The sequence below is a fragment of the Leptosomus discolor genome, chromosome Z (genome assembly GCF_034619465.1).
Source record: "Leptosomus discolor isolate bLepDis1 chromosome Z, bLepDis1.hap2, whole genome shotgun sequence".
Taxonomy (NCBI): Eukaryota; Metazoa; Chordata; class Aves; order Leptosomiformes; family Leptosomidae; genus Leptosomus; species Leptosomus discolor.
Window position 1 is genome coordinate 27673263 of NC_141419.1, and position 16625 is coordinate 27689887.

Sequence of the window (16625 nt, forward strand, 5' to 3'; positions counted from 1 at the left end):
TGGTTATTAGATTGCAAACAACAGCAAATAGTGCCCCTATGAAGTTCTTCTCCTGGCTTCTCATCAGCATAAATGCATTATAGCATAAACGTTGTCATTAGAATTGTCCATCCATTTTGTATTAGGGGAAGAACAGAAAATAATCTTAAAGACTCCAGTCCTAACCAGAAACTAACAATAATGATAGCATGATAATTATTCTCTAGCATGCCCACATTTACCAGACTGATTAGACTGCTATTATATGGTGTGGACACATGCTCAGCTTGTAGGGTCATTATGCCCTGGACAGAGCAAGGACAAGAGCTGAGCAACTTGTTCATTTGGCAACAAACAGCAAAAGGATAAGGGTGCTGGTATCTCCTTTTCCTTTCTACAAACTTTGTGAGGGGAGATAACATCTGAAAGAGGGAGCCCTGCAGGGGCAAGATGGCTCTGTTTTGGCTAAGGAGTGCAGAAAAACAGTTTCAGCACAAAACTGTGAACTCTACGCTGCCCTGGAGTGAAATATTTGCTTAATTATCTAGAAAAATTAATATTACAGGTAACATCCCTGCTTAATTCTATACATACATGACTATGTCACTCAACTTGCTGCCTAAATCATGCTATACATAACCCTTGGGAGGGGAAACAAAGAATTGGAAAATAAAAAGAGGAGAGTAAGGGGTAAAAATTGAGAGAAAGGGACTGAAGATCTAGAAGAGACGGTTGACAGGCTGTGCTCCTCTTCCTCCACCCAAGATAGGGACGCCTTCTTGGTAAGAATTGTGCCTTCACCCATGGTGAAGAATACCAGGGAAAACTTGGCCAGCATTATTGTAGTACATTAGCAGTATTGCAGTACGTGCATTTATCAACAGCATTTCCGCAGCTGTTGTATCTGTCGCCATAATAAATTATCTATCTTTGCAATTTGGCAAAACTGTTTCAGTGAAGGTCCCTGAGAGGACTCTGACAGGCAAATGTCACATCCTTACTCTTAACGTGACATATGGCCTGTCTTTCCTTGGCATGGTTATAATGTGTTTATCAGAGTATGCTTTGGGGGGATATGGGGTTTCTTATTCACTCCCTTCAGCCATCACTGTGTCCAAGCACATGGTCCCTACAGCGAGAGCACACGGGGACTAAAGACCTGTTTGCTTTTGTCACCACTACCGCAGAGCAGCACTGGGACTGTTCTGCTGGTCAGCAGCAGTTGAGGACACTGGCACAGGAACAGCATTGTGCTGAAACGACTGTCCAAGGACTATCTCGCTTTGATTTCAGGTCATTTTTTATTACATATGGTTGTTACTTTGCTTTAGTTTAGAAAATTGAACTAATGTTTGCTTTCTTTACTTGTCTTTTAGTCAAAAGCCCTCTATTTTGTATTGAATTCTTCAGGCCACAGGTCTTTGCTCAGAGCAAAATATAATTAAATTTAGCTGGCAGTAAAATAAAGAGAAATGGAGGGAAAAAGAGCTCATAACATTTTTGCCTCCTGATGTTACTAGTCTAGGAGGAAGCAAATTAGTTTTCAGAAGGCAATTCAAGAAGCTGATCTTAGAAGCATTGAGATAGCGTAGCCACAGAGGTCAGATAAAAGCAATCATTTGTTTTCTGTCCATTTTTGAGGTATGTTTTTACACTTGACTCGGCTTATGCAAAATCAACCCTGCATACACATGAATTTACCACGGTAGCTACTCTTTAAAAGATCAGTGAGCGATGGTGAAGTTGCACTTCTTAACCATTTAGCCTCCGAGATTCTCCAGCATTTGTAATACCTTACAAGGCGAGTTTTAAGATGCTGCCATCTAATACAGCAGCAGTTTGTTGTCATTTTGCTGCACTTCCAAATGGTTTGAAGCTTGAAGTTAGAACATTTGTGTGAGATTGGAGTGTTACTCTGTCCTACTAAATGCATCTAGTATTCTGCCTTCTGTTTCTGTCTCCATTACTTTTTGAGCCATCGACACAGCTGGTTATTTTGGGGAGTAAGAAGTTTTATTTAATTTCCCCAATGACCAGAAATCATCTGCACTTCTCTGAAACGGTTTGGTTTGCTCTGCTAAACAACAAAGTAAGAGGCAGCTTCTCAGGAATAGCCAGGATACGGGCAGCTGTCCTCAGCACCGAGCTTTTATTCCCCCCTTGATTTCGTGTATCATTTCACAACAGACATCACGAAAGGTGCTGTGTTTGTACAGCTATCTGGAGTTTGTTAACCAAGCAGGCATAGGAAGAGGTTTGACCCGTGGTGTGAATTTAGGACGTGATAAATTCGTCCCTTTTGAGTTAATTCTTCTCCTCCCCGTTTTTCTGTGCTCCAAAGCCCTGGCCTATGAAGGCAGGTGCTCTCAGACAATGTTTTCAGAGGAACATGGGCTCCCCTCATCTCACACCCCACCCACCGGAGCTGGGTGTCTGTCCCCTTACGTGGCGGCGGCGCGGCAGCTCTGCCGGCCGGCGGTCAGCCCCGGGCCCGCGGCGGGGGGGGGCGGACGGGTGGCGCCCGCCCCGCCCCGCCCCGCCCCGTCCCCCCGCCCCGCCGGCACCGTCTCCCCGCACGCCGTCTCAGCCGGCTCAGCCCCCTGCCGCCCGCCGCCGCCGGCCGTGCGGGGGGAACTCCGCGCCCTCGGCCGGGCCGGCGGCGACCGCAAGTGCCGCGGCGGCTGAAAGCCACGCCCAGCGTCACGTGCGCGGCGTCACGTGCTGCGTGCAGATGGCTGCGGCGGCGCCGCTCGCCCCTCGCTCGCGGCCCTGAGGGAGAGCGGGCGTCCCTTGCCCGCCATGGAGGTGTACATCCCCTCCTTCCGCTACGAGGAGAGCGAGCTGGAGCGGGGCTACACGGTGAGGGGCGGCGGGGCGGGAGACCCCCTTGCCTCGGGGCGGGGCGAGGCGGGGGGAGGGCGAGGTGGCGATGGCGAGTGGGGGCCGCGCCGGGGGCCAGGCCGCCATGGAGGTGCCGGCCTGAGGGGCCCGCGGGGTGGGGCAGGGCCGCGCCGCTCTGTCCTGTCCTGCCTTGCCTTGCCCTGCCCTGGCTGGCACGGCCCTGCTGGCCTTGCCCTGGCCCCTCGGCCCGTCGGGCATCTCCTGCCCCACGCGAGCTTTGCGCTGTGGAGCGGTGGCGACAGCGGCTAATGGAGCGTGGCCAGCGGGTGGGGAGAGGTGGTGCTTCCTTGCCTCTCGGCCGTGCTGGCAGAGGCGCGTCTGGGCTCCTCAAGAGCGAGCAGAGGTTGGAGCGAGCCCAGTGCAGGGCCAAAGATGTTAAAAGGAAGACTAGGGAAAATGTGGGCCTTCTCCAGAAGGATACAGGAGTCCTGGTTACACAGGATGTGGAGAAGGCTGAAGTACTCAACGAGTTTTTTGCCTCAGTCTTCAGCTGCAAGTGTTCCAGCCACACTGGAGCAGAAGACAAAGGCAGGGGCTGGCAGAATGAATAGCTGCCCGCTGTAGGAGAAGATCAGGTTTGAGACCATCTAAAGAATGTGAAGGCACGCAAGTCCATGCCACCTGATGAGATGCATCTGCGGGTCCTGAGGGAACTGGCGGATGAAATTGCAAAGCCACTGTCCCATCATTCTGTGATGAAGGGCCTGAAGCATCTCTTGCATGAGGAAAGGCTGAGAGAGCTGAGACTGTTCAGCCTGGAGGAGAAAAGGTTCAGGGGGACCTCATCACTATGTGCAAATGATCTGAATGGAGGGAATGAGAAGAGGGAGCCAGACTCTTCTTTTGGTGCCCAGTGACAGGACAAGTGGCTATGGGCACACATCAAAATACAGGGAATACCTTTTAAGCACAAGACAAAAACCTGTTACCATGAGGGTGGTCAAACAATGGCACAGGTTGCCCAGAGGACTGTGAAGTCTCCATCCTTGGAGGTTCTCAAAGCCTGACTGGATATGGTCCTGGGCAGCCTGCTCTGGCTGACCCTGCTTGAGCAGAGGAGTTAGTCTACACGATTTTCAGAGGTCCTTTTCATCCTCAGTGGTTTTCTCATCTGATGGAGCTGTTGGGCTGTAACACTTTGCCACATATTGCTAGGTGGAGCCAGGGGATGCTGTGGACCAAAGCCCAAGCTGTTTGACTGAAGGTGGATATTCAAAGCTAGCTTCTTATATTAAATCTATTCATTTGGTAGTTCTATTAAGAAATACTAGGAAAAAAATGCAATCCTGTAGAAGTGCCAGAAGATTGATTCATGTAGGTATAGCTACATCAAGAAAGAGTATCCACTTGATGCTAACGCTGTATATTCTTTGGTCCTAAGTACTTACAAGTATTTACAAGCTTTGTAAACCGCTTTAGATGTGTTAACGTGCAGTGTAACTGCATTAATATTTCTACCTCTTAGTTGAACTCAAATGCAAGTGGTCCCCTATAACATGTCTGCAAGATTTTGGGGAGTGAAACTGGCTTTAAAACATTCCAATTGAGTGTAGTTACAATAGTGCAGGCTGATCGCGGCATGTCCCAGTTGGCCCTGGTTAGTTGAAGGGACAGAGTGATATCTACGATGTGCATATCGCACAAATAGGGTTTTTCAGGCAATATTTATTTTTAGTATCTGTTTTCGATGTGTTTTTTGTTTCTTTAATAGTAATTCTGTCAGTGAATCCTCCTATCTAGAAGATTCAGTTTTTTAAATGTTATAAATGTTAAGCTATGTAAGCTTCAAAGAAATCAGAAATTAAGTTGTGTCTTTCTGAAAGTCTCTCAAGAAAATGATCTTGAAAGTGAAAATGTTTGATTACTGCAGCACTGTTCTCAGATCACTGGTGGTGGGTCAAACTCATGCATCTGAAACTTGTTCTAGCTCAGTAGGGTTTGGTAGTTGTTTCTGCATGATTACTTTGCCTCTTCAGTCAGATGAGGGGGGTTCTATACCACATCATGTACAAAAACTATCATGCTTTATGCTATCAAATGTATCGGTTCAAGGATTTCCGTGACCATGAAACTGAACTAGCTAAAGTTCCCCTGAGTCAGGCATGCTTGTGGGACAGGATATGGAAGACTGTTCTGGTAATAACATGGTGTATTTCCTTTATGTTTTAAAGAGCTTATGGACTATGCATGAGCAAGTCTTACTCTAATTAATTGTCAGTTCGTTACATTGCTAAATGATTTGCATAAGTATTGTTCCAAGCACAGAAATTCATGGCCAGTGCAAATGAGTACACTATAAACCCTCCCTCCAGCAAAACTGAGGTTAATGAGAGCTTACTATTGCTCTGTACTAGCTAGGAAGATACTGTGTAGGCACAGATACTTACTTAAGAAAAAACAGCAGCATAGGAATTATTTTTCATTGAGCAAGAAGGTGATTTCACTTGGACAGTGAGAGCTTGTAAATGTTTCCGTGTCCAAACCACATCAGCTCTTGTTCTTTTACACGTTATGTGGGGGTTAACAGCCAGAAGCTGTGGGTTTGGTAGATACCGCTATAAAATATGGGGATTGCAGGGTGTTAAAGACTTTGTGATTAAGTAGATGTTTCACCAGTTCTGTGCTACTTGAATGTGATGAATTAGAAAAGTTGAGATAATTGGAGGAAGTGACATCATGAAGTATTGGATCTCTTTGAAATGCAACCTTCAAATTAAAGGGGATGGGTGAGTTCCTGGACTAGTAAGTGTATCTGAGTGAAGTATGTTTTTTCTCAATGAAATTATACAGTTAATTCAATTTCAGTTATTTTGCATGATCGGGCTTACGTATAGTATTAACGTTCTAAACAGTGTGCTGATAAAGATCAAAGAAAGTGTACTCCCCCCAGATGAACACAACTGGCAAACTGGTAACAACGGATGAGGAGAAGGCTGAGGTACTTAAGAACGTTTTTGCCTCAGTCTTTGCTGGCAGCCTCTCTTCCCACACCTCTCAAGTGGATGGGCCACAAGGCAGGGACTAGGGGAGCAAAGTCCCTCCCACTGTAAGAGAAGATCAGGTTTGTGACCACTTGAGGAACATGAACATATCTAAGTCTGCGGGACCTGGTGAGATGCATCCCAGGCCTTGAAGGAATTGGCTTATGTAGTCACCAAGCCACTCTCCATCATATTTGAAAAGTCATGTCAGTCAGGTGAAGTTCCTGGTGACTGGAAAAAGGGAGATGTTGCACCCATTTTTGAAAAGGGTAGAGAGGAGGACCCTGGGAACTACCGACCTGTCAGCATCACCTCTGTACCTGGGAAGGTCATGGAAGAGATCTTCCTAGAAGCTGTGCTAAGGCACATGGAGGACAGGGAGGTGATTTGAGACAGCCAGCATGGCTTCACCAAGGGCAAGTCCTGCCTGCCCAATCCAGTGGCCTTCTATGATGGAGTGACTATATTAGTGGACAAGGGAAGAGCTACGGATGTAATCTGTCTGGACTTCTGCAAGGCCTTTGACATGGTTCCGCCACAACATCCTTCTCTCTAAATTGGAGGGACATGGGTTTGATGGGTGGACTGTTTGGTGGATGAGAAATTGGTTGGATGGTCCAACCATCCAGAGGGTAGTGATCAACAGCTTGATGTCCAGATGGAGATCAGTAATGAGTGGTGTTCCTCAGGGGTCTGTACTGGGACCAGTGCTATTTAATATCTTTATCAATGACATAGTGGGATCAAGTACACCTTCAGCAAGTTTGCAGATGATGTCAAGCTGAGTGGTGGGTGCAGTTGACACTCATGAGGGATGGGATGCCATTCAGAGGAACCTGGACAAGCTTGAGAAGTGTGTCCCTGTGAACCTCATGAGGTTCAACAAGGCCAAGTGCAAGGTCCTGCACCTGGGTCAGGGCAACCTCCGCTATCAGTACAGGCTGGGGAAAATTTCTTTACTGAAAGAGTGGTCAAACATTGGAACATGCTGCCCAGGGAAGTGGTGAAGTCACCATCCCTGGACGTGTTCAAAAAATGTATAGATGTGGCACTTTGGGACATGATTTAGTGGGCATGGTGGTAGTAGGTCAAAGTTGGAGTTGATCTCAGGTCTATTCCAACATAATGATTCTATGTAGGTATTGAGAGGAGGATTCAGCAGGATTCTCCTGCTTAGAAGGACTTGGGAGTGTGGGTGGATGAAAAGCTGGACATGAGCAGCCCTGTGGGAAAAGACTTGGGGGTACTAGTGAATGAAAAGCTGTACAGGAGCCATCAGTGTGCAATTGCGGCCCAGAAGGCAAATCACATCCTGGGCTGCATCAAAAGAAATGTGGCCAGTGGGTCAAGAGAGGCAATTCCGCCCCTCTACTCTGCCCTGGTGAGACCTCACCTGGAGTACGGCCTTGAGCTCTGGAGCCCCCAACACAAGAAGGACATGGACCTGTTGAAGCGTGTCCAGTGGAGGGCCATGAAAATGATCAGAGGGCTGGAGCACCTCTCCTATGAAGACGGGCTGAGAGAGCTGGGATTGTTTAGCCTGGAGAAGAGAAGGCTCCAGGGGGACCTTATAGCAGCCTTCAAGTACCTGAAAGGGGCCTATGAGAAGGCAGGGGAAGAACTGTTCACAAGGGGGTTTGGCAATTGGATGAGAGGTAATGGTTTTGAGCTAGAAAAGGGCAGATTTAGACTGTACGTTGGGAAAAAGCTCTTTAATATGAGGGTGTGTATCACTGGCACAGGTTGCCCAGAGGCAGCGGAAGTCCCATCCCTGGAGACATTCAAGGTCAGGTGTGATGGGGCTCTGAGCATCCTGACCTGGTTAGAGATGTCCCTGCTTCTTGTAGGGGGGTTGGATGACTTTTAGAGGTCCCTTCCAACCCAATACATTCTATGATTCTGTGAGATGGCAGTGTGCACTCACAACCCAGAGGGCGACTGTATCCTGGACTGCGTTAATTGCAGTGTGGCCAGCAGATTGAGGAAGGTGATTCTCCCCCTCTATTCTGCTCTGGTGAGACCCCACCTGCAGTGCTGCCTCCAGCTCTGGGGCCCCCAGTTCAAGAAAGACATGGACCTGCTCAAGAGGATCCAGAGGAAGGACACGAAAATGATGAGAGCACTGGAGCACCACTCATATGAGGAAAGGCTTGAGAGACTTGGAGTTTCTCAGCCTGAGGAAGAGAAGGCTCCAGGGAGACCTTATAGTGGCCTTTCAGTACTTAAAGGGGGCCTGTAAGAAAGATGGGGAAAACTTTTTAGTATAGTAGGGCCTGTTGTGATAGCACAAGGGGTAATGTTTTTAAATAAAAGAGGGTAGACTTAGACTGGATATAAGGAAGAAACTTTTTACAATGAGGGTGGTGGAACACTGGAACAAGTTGCTCAGAGAGGTGGTAGATGCCCCATCCCTGGAAACATTTAAGGTCAGGCTGGATGGGGCTCTGAGCAGCCTGATCTAGTTGAAGATGTCCCTGCTTATTGCAGGGAGGGTTAGACTAGTTGACCTTTAAATGTCCCTTCCAGCCCAAACTCTTCTATGATCATAGGAGTCCTACTTTACACAGTTTATCTTTTACTATTCTCTTTCTCACAAGTACTAACTTGCTCAGAATTAAAATGTTTTCTTGGAGGAGCTGAAACAAGGAACTGTCAGAGATGACATGACTAATAGTAGAAAAGGATGATGGAGCTTGGGGGAGATAGAAGATTGCTCACATCCTGACTCCCCAGAAGGCCAGTAATGTGCCAGGGAGCTACAGTGAGTCTTCTGCAGTGTGACTGTCAGGGGCCATTGCAGAGAAACAGGACTGACAAAAGAGTTTTTGAGAAGTGCGGTCATGGTTGTCCTACTTTCTCTGCTGGAAACAGTGATGGTGGTGACCTGCTGAATGAAATGGGAGACTGGAAGGAGACTCCTTCCTCTTTACAGTGGCTTTGCATGGATACCAAAACGTTCTTTCCTGACATCTCTGAGTTTCTGGTTCCTTACCTGTTTAGCAGAACAGAATCCAGTTTCTCTTGGATTCAGGCTGCCACTGTGTACTCTCGCTGCCTGGAAAAGAAAGACATAAAAAGAGTGTTTGTCCTTTTCTTTAAGGAAGCTCATTAACAACTTCCTCTTTTGTTTTCAGCTCCTTTCCCTGAAACCTGTAATTTCAGATTGTTTTCTTTTTCTTCTTGGTATGGCTAGGCAGCACTGGGAAAATGGAATGGGCAGAGACCCATCTACTACCAGCTAGCTGTAGACACAGGATGCAGTTCTAGGGAGAGGGTGGAAGTGGCTTTCCACAGAAACTGGAAACTTCTCCCTAGCTTCAAAGGGAAAACTACTGAGGAATAGAAAGGGTAGGGTGTTGACCAGTGAAAGATCGGTTTAGGAGGAGAAAAGATTAGAAAGAAGAATGAGGGAAAAGTCTATAATGCAACACTTAAGATAGGGCTCTGTCAAAAAAGCAAATGGGAAACATGCTCTTTTCAGTCTTTGTTGCAGGAGCTTAACTTTACCAAAGCACTCTTCCTTTGATACAAAACCTTGAAAGCCTTTATTGCACCACCACGTGCCCACCTCCCCCCCCCCCCCCCCCCCAATGTAAGGTAAACTTGCACTCATTCCAGTTCTGTTTGGGGTGTACATAAAATGATGAAACACAGAATGAGGAAAATGTCTGATTTTCCTTGTGGACAATTAGATTTCATTGTCAGTTTAAATTGATGACACTAGCTTCCAAACTATTGAGCCTGTGCTAATAAATGCAACAGTTGTTCATAATTTGGCTGTGAATGACCTTTAAATGTAGACGCTTACTAAGGATGTCCCTAGGGAACAATTCAGCTTCAAAATGACACCCATGTGTTCTTGTTATCATTTAAATATGCTCCCTTTGTCAATAACAGAATAATAAATACTAGTTAGATTTCTAATGTTGATTCAGATGCTAGGAAACTTACTGAATAAATTAGTGTATGTTTGATTTATATTGACCACAAAAATTTTACAGTGGTATATTGCAGGTCAAGGTGACATACATTTAAATGTGTGTAGAGCAGAGGGCGTACTTGACTGACACATGTGCTTACTACGTTTTTAGTTAACACTTCCAATACTACCCCCTATTGCTTCTGGATGTGCAGTTATTGTGGAAGTAAGATATGACATGTAAGATCCTAAAGTACTGTGGATTTTTTTGAAGATTTTACCTCCGTGGAAGAAGCAGTTTAATTACTAGGTTGTGCTCTTGTTTATGGAAGTATAAAACTACAAGAACTTGAAGTTTGGTATAGCTTATGTGTTTCAGCATTCTTTACTGTTAAAGTAAATGTGCATAGAGTCAAAAAGGGAAGTTGTTAGATAGTTCTTCCATTTGAAGCCTAAGAGTAAGCCACAATAGCAAGTGATAAATGTGAAAGATAAAGGGGGAATATTTATAAGTATTGTAGGTATAAAGCATGAGAGAGTAATTATGTGAATAAGCTTATGTACAAACACTTTGAAGTACTACTATTCTAACCCTTTCATTGAGTCTCTGGACTGTGTGAACTTGGTAGTTTTAAAAAATCTGAGCAGGCTTTCTGTGCCTTGAGTATGAAATCTGCCACTATGAAGACTTACTGCTTACCAGTCCGGCTTGTACAAGCTCACCATATGTTATATTGTGTCACGAGTCATATTGAAATCAGTGACAGACCAGTTACTCCAAGTTCAAGAAAGTTAAAGAGAAGTGTTAGATCTGTTAGATCATTTGACTGTTTTTGTTGTCTGAGTGTTGTCTTAGAGAATTTTTAAATGTCCTGGTTACTCCACAAGGGAGTCAGAGTAGGTCTATACAGATAACTCTCTCTCCTGCATGGGAAAATAAAGATAATTTGACAATGCCAATGATTCTGAAAAATGCTATTTTGACCCTTGTTTTTTTCAGTTCCAGTGAAGGAGCGCATATTAGTGAAAGAAATAGACGGGATAATTTAGGCCAAATATTGCTGTTATTGAATATACTTTCGTGTTGTTGTTGTTAACTTGTGCATTTGTCATCGGTCATGATTAAATTTCTTTCCTCCAGTCAGTTTTCCTGTTGACAGACTTTAAGTCAGTGATAGGAAACTCACCGTTTGGTATGCAGCAAGGCCTTGAAGAGTATACAGTAAGACACAGAGAATTTTGCAGTGCACATAAAGGCAGCTAAGGGAGAAACTGGAAAAAGATAAAACCAAAGTGAAAAACTGCCAAGTGTATACATAAAATTCATAATAAATTAAAGTTGTTTCCTTGTTTGTGTGTTTCAGGGTGTAGACAGATTAGACAGGGACATATAGCTCCAGTGATCTCTAATTGCTGTGCAATTGCTCACACACACCACCCCCTCCCTTGATTCACAGTCATGAAATCCTAGTGGAAAGGGCCATGTAAGATTTCCCTGAGCAAGAAATCACTTTTGATGTATTCCTGAGGGGAGTTCAGCAGTAAGATAAAGAAGCAGCATCATGATTCCTATATCAATTTGCCATCTGAAAGACGAAAAGTTGACACATTCTGTCAGTAAATCATAACTGCAAAACATCCATTACCCAATTCTCTCCCAAGATCTACTGAGTTGCAGTTTTGATGAGGAAGTTACATTTTCAGAAAGGCAGGGGGTAGCAGAGCATTCAAACATGCATCACAGTAAAGATGTATTTTAATTCCATTGAATCTTTGAGAGGTAGTAGTGGCAAGCCTTTGTTAATAATGTAATGCTACCAGTGGAATTAATTCATCAGAGGGTTCATGCTTAAGTGCTCCTGCTGATGTTTTCTGTCTGTATAGCATCAAGTTGTGATACTTGTAAAATCTTGCCACAAAGATAGCGTTAAGCATATGTACGTTCTTTACTTTCCAGGAGTTAGAACAGACTGGCCTTTAAAATGTGACATGAGGGAAGATGTAATAGATCTCTCCCTTTTTTTGTTACTGTCCTGCACATTTTAATTGGTCTTTGAAGTTCTTAATGCCTGATGTAATTTCTTGCAGGTTTAATTGATACTTTGTCATCGTTGTCCTGGTATTTATGAAGTTATCTTAGAATTTCAGTGTGTGATATCATTTTCATGTTAGTTGACTGGCAAGTCCTGAAGAAGCTGAAGATGTGTTTTTTTGTCTACAGCAGTGACTAGGTTATTAAATTAATTTAGTTAGTTATGCAGGAGCAGTTTTACAAAGCTGTCTTTTTAATAATAGGTATTTATTTTTAGAATAACTGGAAACTTTAAATGACAATTCTTCAAACCATTACAATTCAGAATTATCTGTTGGAAAATACCATCAGATATCTACCCACTTATAGATTTTAATTTTTGCAGTCTTTGTGAAGAATGTTGTCTGTGCTGCTAATTTACAGGAATGCATTCTTCTCGGCCTTAGCAGTCTCTCTTCTTAAGTTACTTCGTTAATTTTTTATATGGAGGAATTTAAAGGATTGCTTGTATGGAGACTGAGTATATATAAATCTTAGTGGTTCTTGTAGTTATTATCTTTGAATTCACAAGAAATAGAAAAGAAATTGATGGGTGTTTATACTTAGTGACCTAATTGTGTTTCTTATGCAATAGGACACTGAGGACAAAGTTTAGTCGGTCTCAACCCAGCTCTTCCTGGCGCCCTGGCAGCAAGGCGAACATAGAGAAGACAGGCTTGCATGGCAGAGTGCTTGGTGGTAGAGTTTCAGTGCTGCATTTGAGTACAGTGGAAGTACTTACGTTAGGTATGCACCATGGAAGGGTGATAATGGAGGCTTTGCAACTACTGCTTAGTGTAAGCAAATATTTCTCCTGTTAACAAGAATTAAAAGCTTTTCCATTTTCTGCAAGCTTCAACTTTCTGTGGCTTGAGGAAGGCTAAAATAGCATTTTGTGGAGCATTCTGGAAGTGGATTTTGATGACAAAGCTGTCATTCCCTTTGAAAGTGGCATTGTATTTTTAATGGTAAACGAAAGAGGAAGTGTATGTGGTTAACATATGTAGTATCTTAACAAACTATTTATCATCAGGACATCCGAGAATAAAGATCTTATAGCTAGGACATGGATACTCTCTTTCTGGGAACAGTCTTTTTTATCAATATTTCAACCTACATATCATGTTATAAACGTTTCACGTTTCGTAAACTATTGCACACTGTGCGGTTGTTGTTGGTTTTTTTTTTAAAATAAAGTACTTGAGGCACAACATGCTTAGATACTTTTAGACATTGAAATAAGACAGGGAAGAAGGAGCATACCATCAGAAAGGAGTACCACCAGGCTCTAAACAAATGTGTTTTCCTCTCATTCCTCCTCTGCTGGTGCAGTGAGAGCTCCACCTCCTGTTTGAAACAACCTTCAGTTCTAAAAATGTATAAATAAGAAATCTGAGAAGATGCTTTTGGATGTTGAAGCTGCCACCAGTGTAGCTAGAGTAAGTAATTTATAAGAAATGACAGCCAAACCTCCGCTGCATCTTCCATTTAGTATAGTATGTATTTGTATGTCATAGTGTTTGTGGGTCCCAGTTAAGACTAGAGCCTCTAGGTGACAGTTGTTGAATTGTGTACATGGTACACAGTTTCAAAAATCAGTTTTGAAAGGGTTGCCGACACTTTGTAATAGTTGTTTGTCTGAAGAAAAGTGATGTCTATCCAAAATGGTATTATTGTGGTTTGACTACTTAATTCTTTAATGTGGTGAAATTTCTGTGAAAGTCTTTTCTCTCACTAGTCTACCTGGAAAACTGTGAGATAAGAATTACCCATCTTCATTATTTTAGTTTTTACATTCCTTGTCTCCCCTGTGATTGATTCACTTTTTAAAAATGGATTCCTTTTTTATGCCAGGGCAGAAGCTATTCATGTGCTGCAGTATCTCCAAATTGGAAAATAATGAAATCTAAAGCTTTCCTATCATCTTTTACATAAGGACAAACAAAGAATCTTGATTATGTGGTGAAACAATCAATTGTTCAGCAGCAAGTTTGTATTGATTACAATGAACTGCTTTTATGAAAAGTGACCGTAGGTACTTCAGCTAACTGCCTTTACTTCTGGTCTTGCACAGGACTTGGTTTCTTTGCCTATAGATTCCCTTCCGTGCTCTTTGCTTAGTAATCAAGCTCTTTCCAGGAGTAGGACTCTCTGGCCATGTGTCTTCCTTGTGGTCAAGCTGTGATGGTAATTACAATGTAACTTTCTTTTCTTTAGAGTTGTGGAAACATAAGGAATGTCTTCAGTTTAATCATAAATTAATGGACTAATAGATTTATGGTAATGTCAGGGAACGTTGTAAAAATATTTGCTTTGCTTGAAAGATGTGAAGAAATGGATATTCACAAAAAAAATGCAAACCAAATTTGGAGTTGAATGCTATGCCATGATAGCATCAGAAAATATATTAACCTATTGCTTTTCTGACTTCTAATAAAACTTATGTCCCACGATGACAGATGCTACATGAAACTCCAAAACACTCTGTTCTTAAAAGTTAGAGAACATTTAAAAGTCAGGTTTTAATAAAAGATCGAGTCTCCCTCTAAAAGCCGAAGACCTAGCTTTAGTTTTCACATTGTAGTGAGTGAGCATAAAAAGTCAGTAAATACTGAAAACATCTATTTTTGATATTGAATAGAAAATGTCAGAGGCCTTTCCTTTTGCTGAGCACTCAGAATGTGGATGTGTGATTGGTAGGAGTACAATCTTTGTACTATTTCCTCTGCACGTTTTAAAAATTCCTTTTTGACACAGCGATTACAAAGCTCAAGTAGATTCTGAAGTACAGCTGAGTATGCTTTTTTAAAATTTCCTTTCCGTATTTCTCGTCTATATCAAAATCTGTTCCTTTCGTAGTTTCAGTTTTACCTTCCCTTGTCAGAAATGTTATGATGTCGGACTTCCAAGTTTTGCCATAAATTCTTAGTGCCAGTAGGGAAGTGGGAAAGAATATTTTTACATATGTTTTAAAACAACTTGCTAAGAACTTGTTAGGAGTGTTATTGAGGGTAGTAGTCGTCTCCTCTCAAATAAGACATTCCTTATGTTGACCTGAATTATAGACAAAGTAGGAGAATATACTCTTAGGTTCAGTGCTTGTGGCTAAGAAGTCTTTTAACATTTTCTCTTTACTTTTTGGTGCCTACTTGCTACTATTTATCTGGAAACTAAATGTAGGGAGAATTAGTGGGAATTGGAAACAATTTTTAAGGTACATGGTTGCATCATTTTCTTCTCTAGGTGCATTTAGTCTTCATATTTGAATTTTTCCTTTACTACTGAATTGTTTGTATCTAACTGCAGGTTTAGAAAATCTCTAAACATAGTTTTAACACTGCAAAAACCTGGTACCATCTGGTTTGTAACATGGAACTCTAAATTAAAAGCCTGATTTTTACCTAGACCATGATAGAAAGAAGGGAATTTCTTTTGAAAGATGAAGTTGTTCTGTAAACTAAGAAAAGATGATTAGAAATTAGTTTCTTAAACCGTGAAAGTCACTGTTCTTTCTTTTGCCTTTTTGTTGTTTTTTTTTTTTTAAGTATGGATGTTATGAATGTCATTACTCTTTTTAAATTCAGTGGCCAGGATAATACCACTAAGGCAAAACTTTCCTAACTGCCTAAGTGTTTAATAATACATGTTGTGAACTGATACAGAAAATGCTGTTACTTTATTTTTGAAGTGTCTGGGGAAGAACTGGTAACATGTTACACATTCATAATTATTTTTTGCTGCCTGCCAACTAAATTGTCAAAAATTGCTGATTTGAAAGGCATTAAAAACCTGCTTAAAGTAATCACATACATAGCCGTTATCTATTATGGGCTAAGAACTTAATGCCTCATTTCTCAAATGAGTTTTTACAATAACGAGATAGCTGTATCACACTCCTACGTGAAAAGCTCATGAACTCACCTGCATGTTTATTTCCAACCTGTACTCTTCTAACAAGCTCACAAAGTTGTTGTTGCTTATAAAAGTGGAAAATGGACCTGATAAAATTCTTTAGTCTGCAGGGCTGTGTTTTATTTATCATATCACAAAAGAACAATGTTTTGCTGCATGATGGTCAAAATAGAAGCGACCTTGCTTGTTCGTGAGTGCTCAAAGCCTAGAGATAAGAGGCAAAATAATAGAGTACAATAGAAAGAGTGTAGTGTAATTATTTGTGGCTTGTCAAGTGAAGCCCTCTCAGGCCCCAAGTGATTCAAATCTGGGAACTCTGCACAATTCCGTACACTAACTGTAGCCAGCATCAGAGAAATCTCACCCAGTTTCTCCGACAGTACTGAAATTGCATCAGTTTGTCATGCACTGAGCATGCCAGCTTCACACAATATCATTTGCTTGCAAATGGGCCTGGCCCCAACGCCCTGAGACACATTCTTTGGTATCTGACTCTTGGCCTGTGATTTGTCATGTCTCTAGTGCTATCGGCGTAAAGTAATTTTAATAGATTCTGATGGTTTGCTTGTGGAAGGTAAAGAATGCACTACAGATTGTGTCAGGTAGCTTTCTATGGCATGTAGCATGGTAGAGGCCCTCATCATGGTGATAGCCAAACAAAGAGTATGGAGAAATGAGAACCCTATTTTGCGTGGTATTTGACGCTCCCCTTCTCAACACCCTGCTGTGGACATCCTTGCTAACTTAGCAGGTTCAAGAGCTTAGTAGCCCAACAAAGCAGTGTTATTTGTGCTTAAGAGTTGTTTACAGATAGAGCATATATAACCAAAAATCAGTGTCTTCTGTTTCTCCCTATTCAAAA

The 16625-nt window shown here is 42.6% G+C and overlaps 1 protein-coding gene across 1 annotated transcript in view; it reads left to right on the forward strand.

The window, feature by feature from the left end:
• Positions 1-2778: 2778 nt before the first annotated feature.
• SNX24 (sorting nexin 24) overlaps positions 2779-16625 on the forward strand; it is a 90684-nt gene continuing 76837 nt past the window's right edge. The window contains exon 1 of the mRNA XM_086480494.1: positions 2779-2838. Coding sequence (XP_086336620.1) covers positions 2779-2838 — 60 coding nt within the window. The remainder of the gene's footprint in view (positions 2839-16625) is intronic.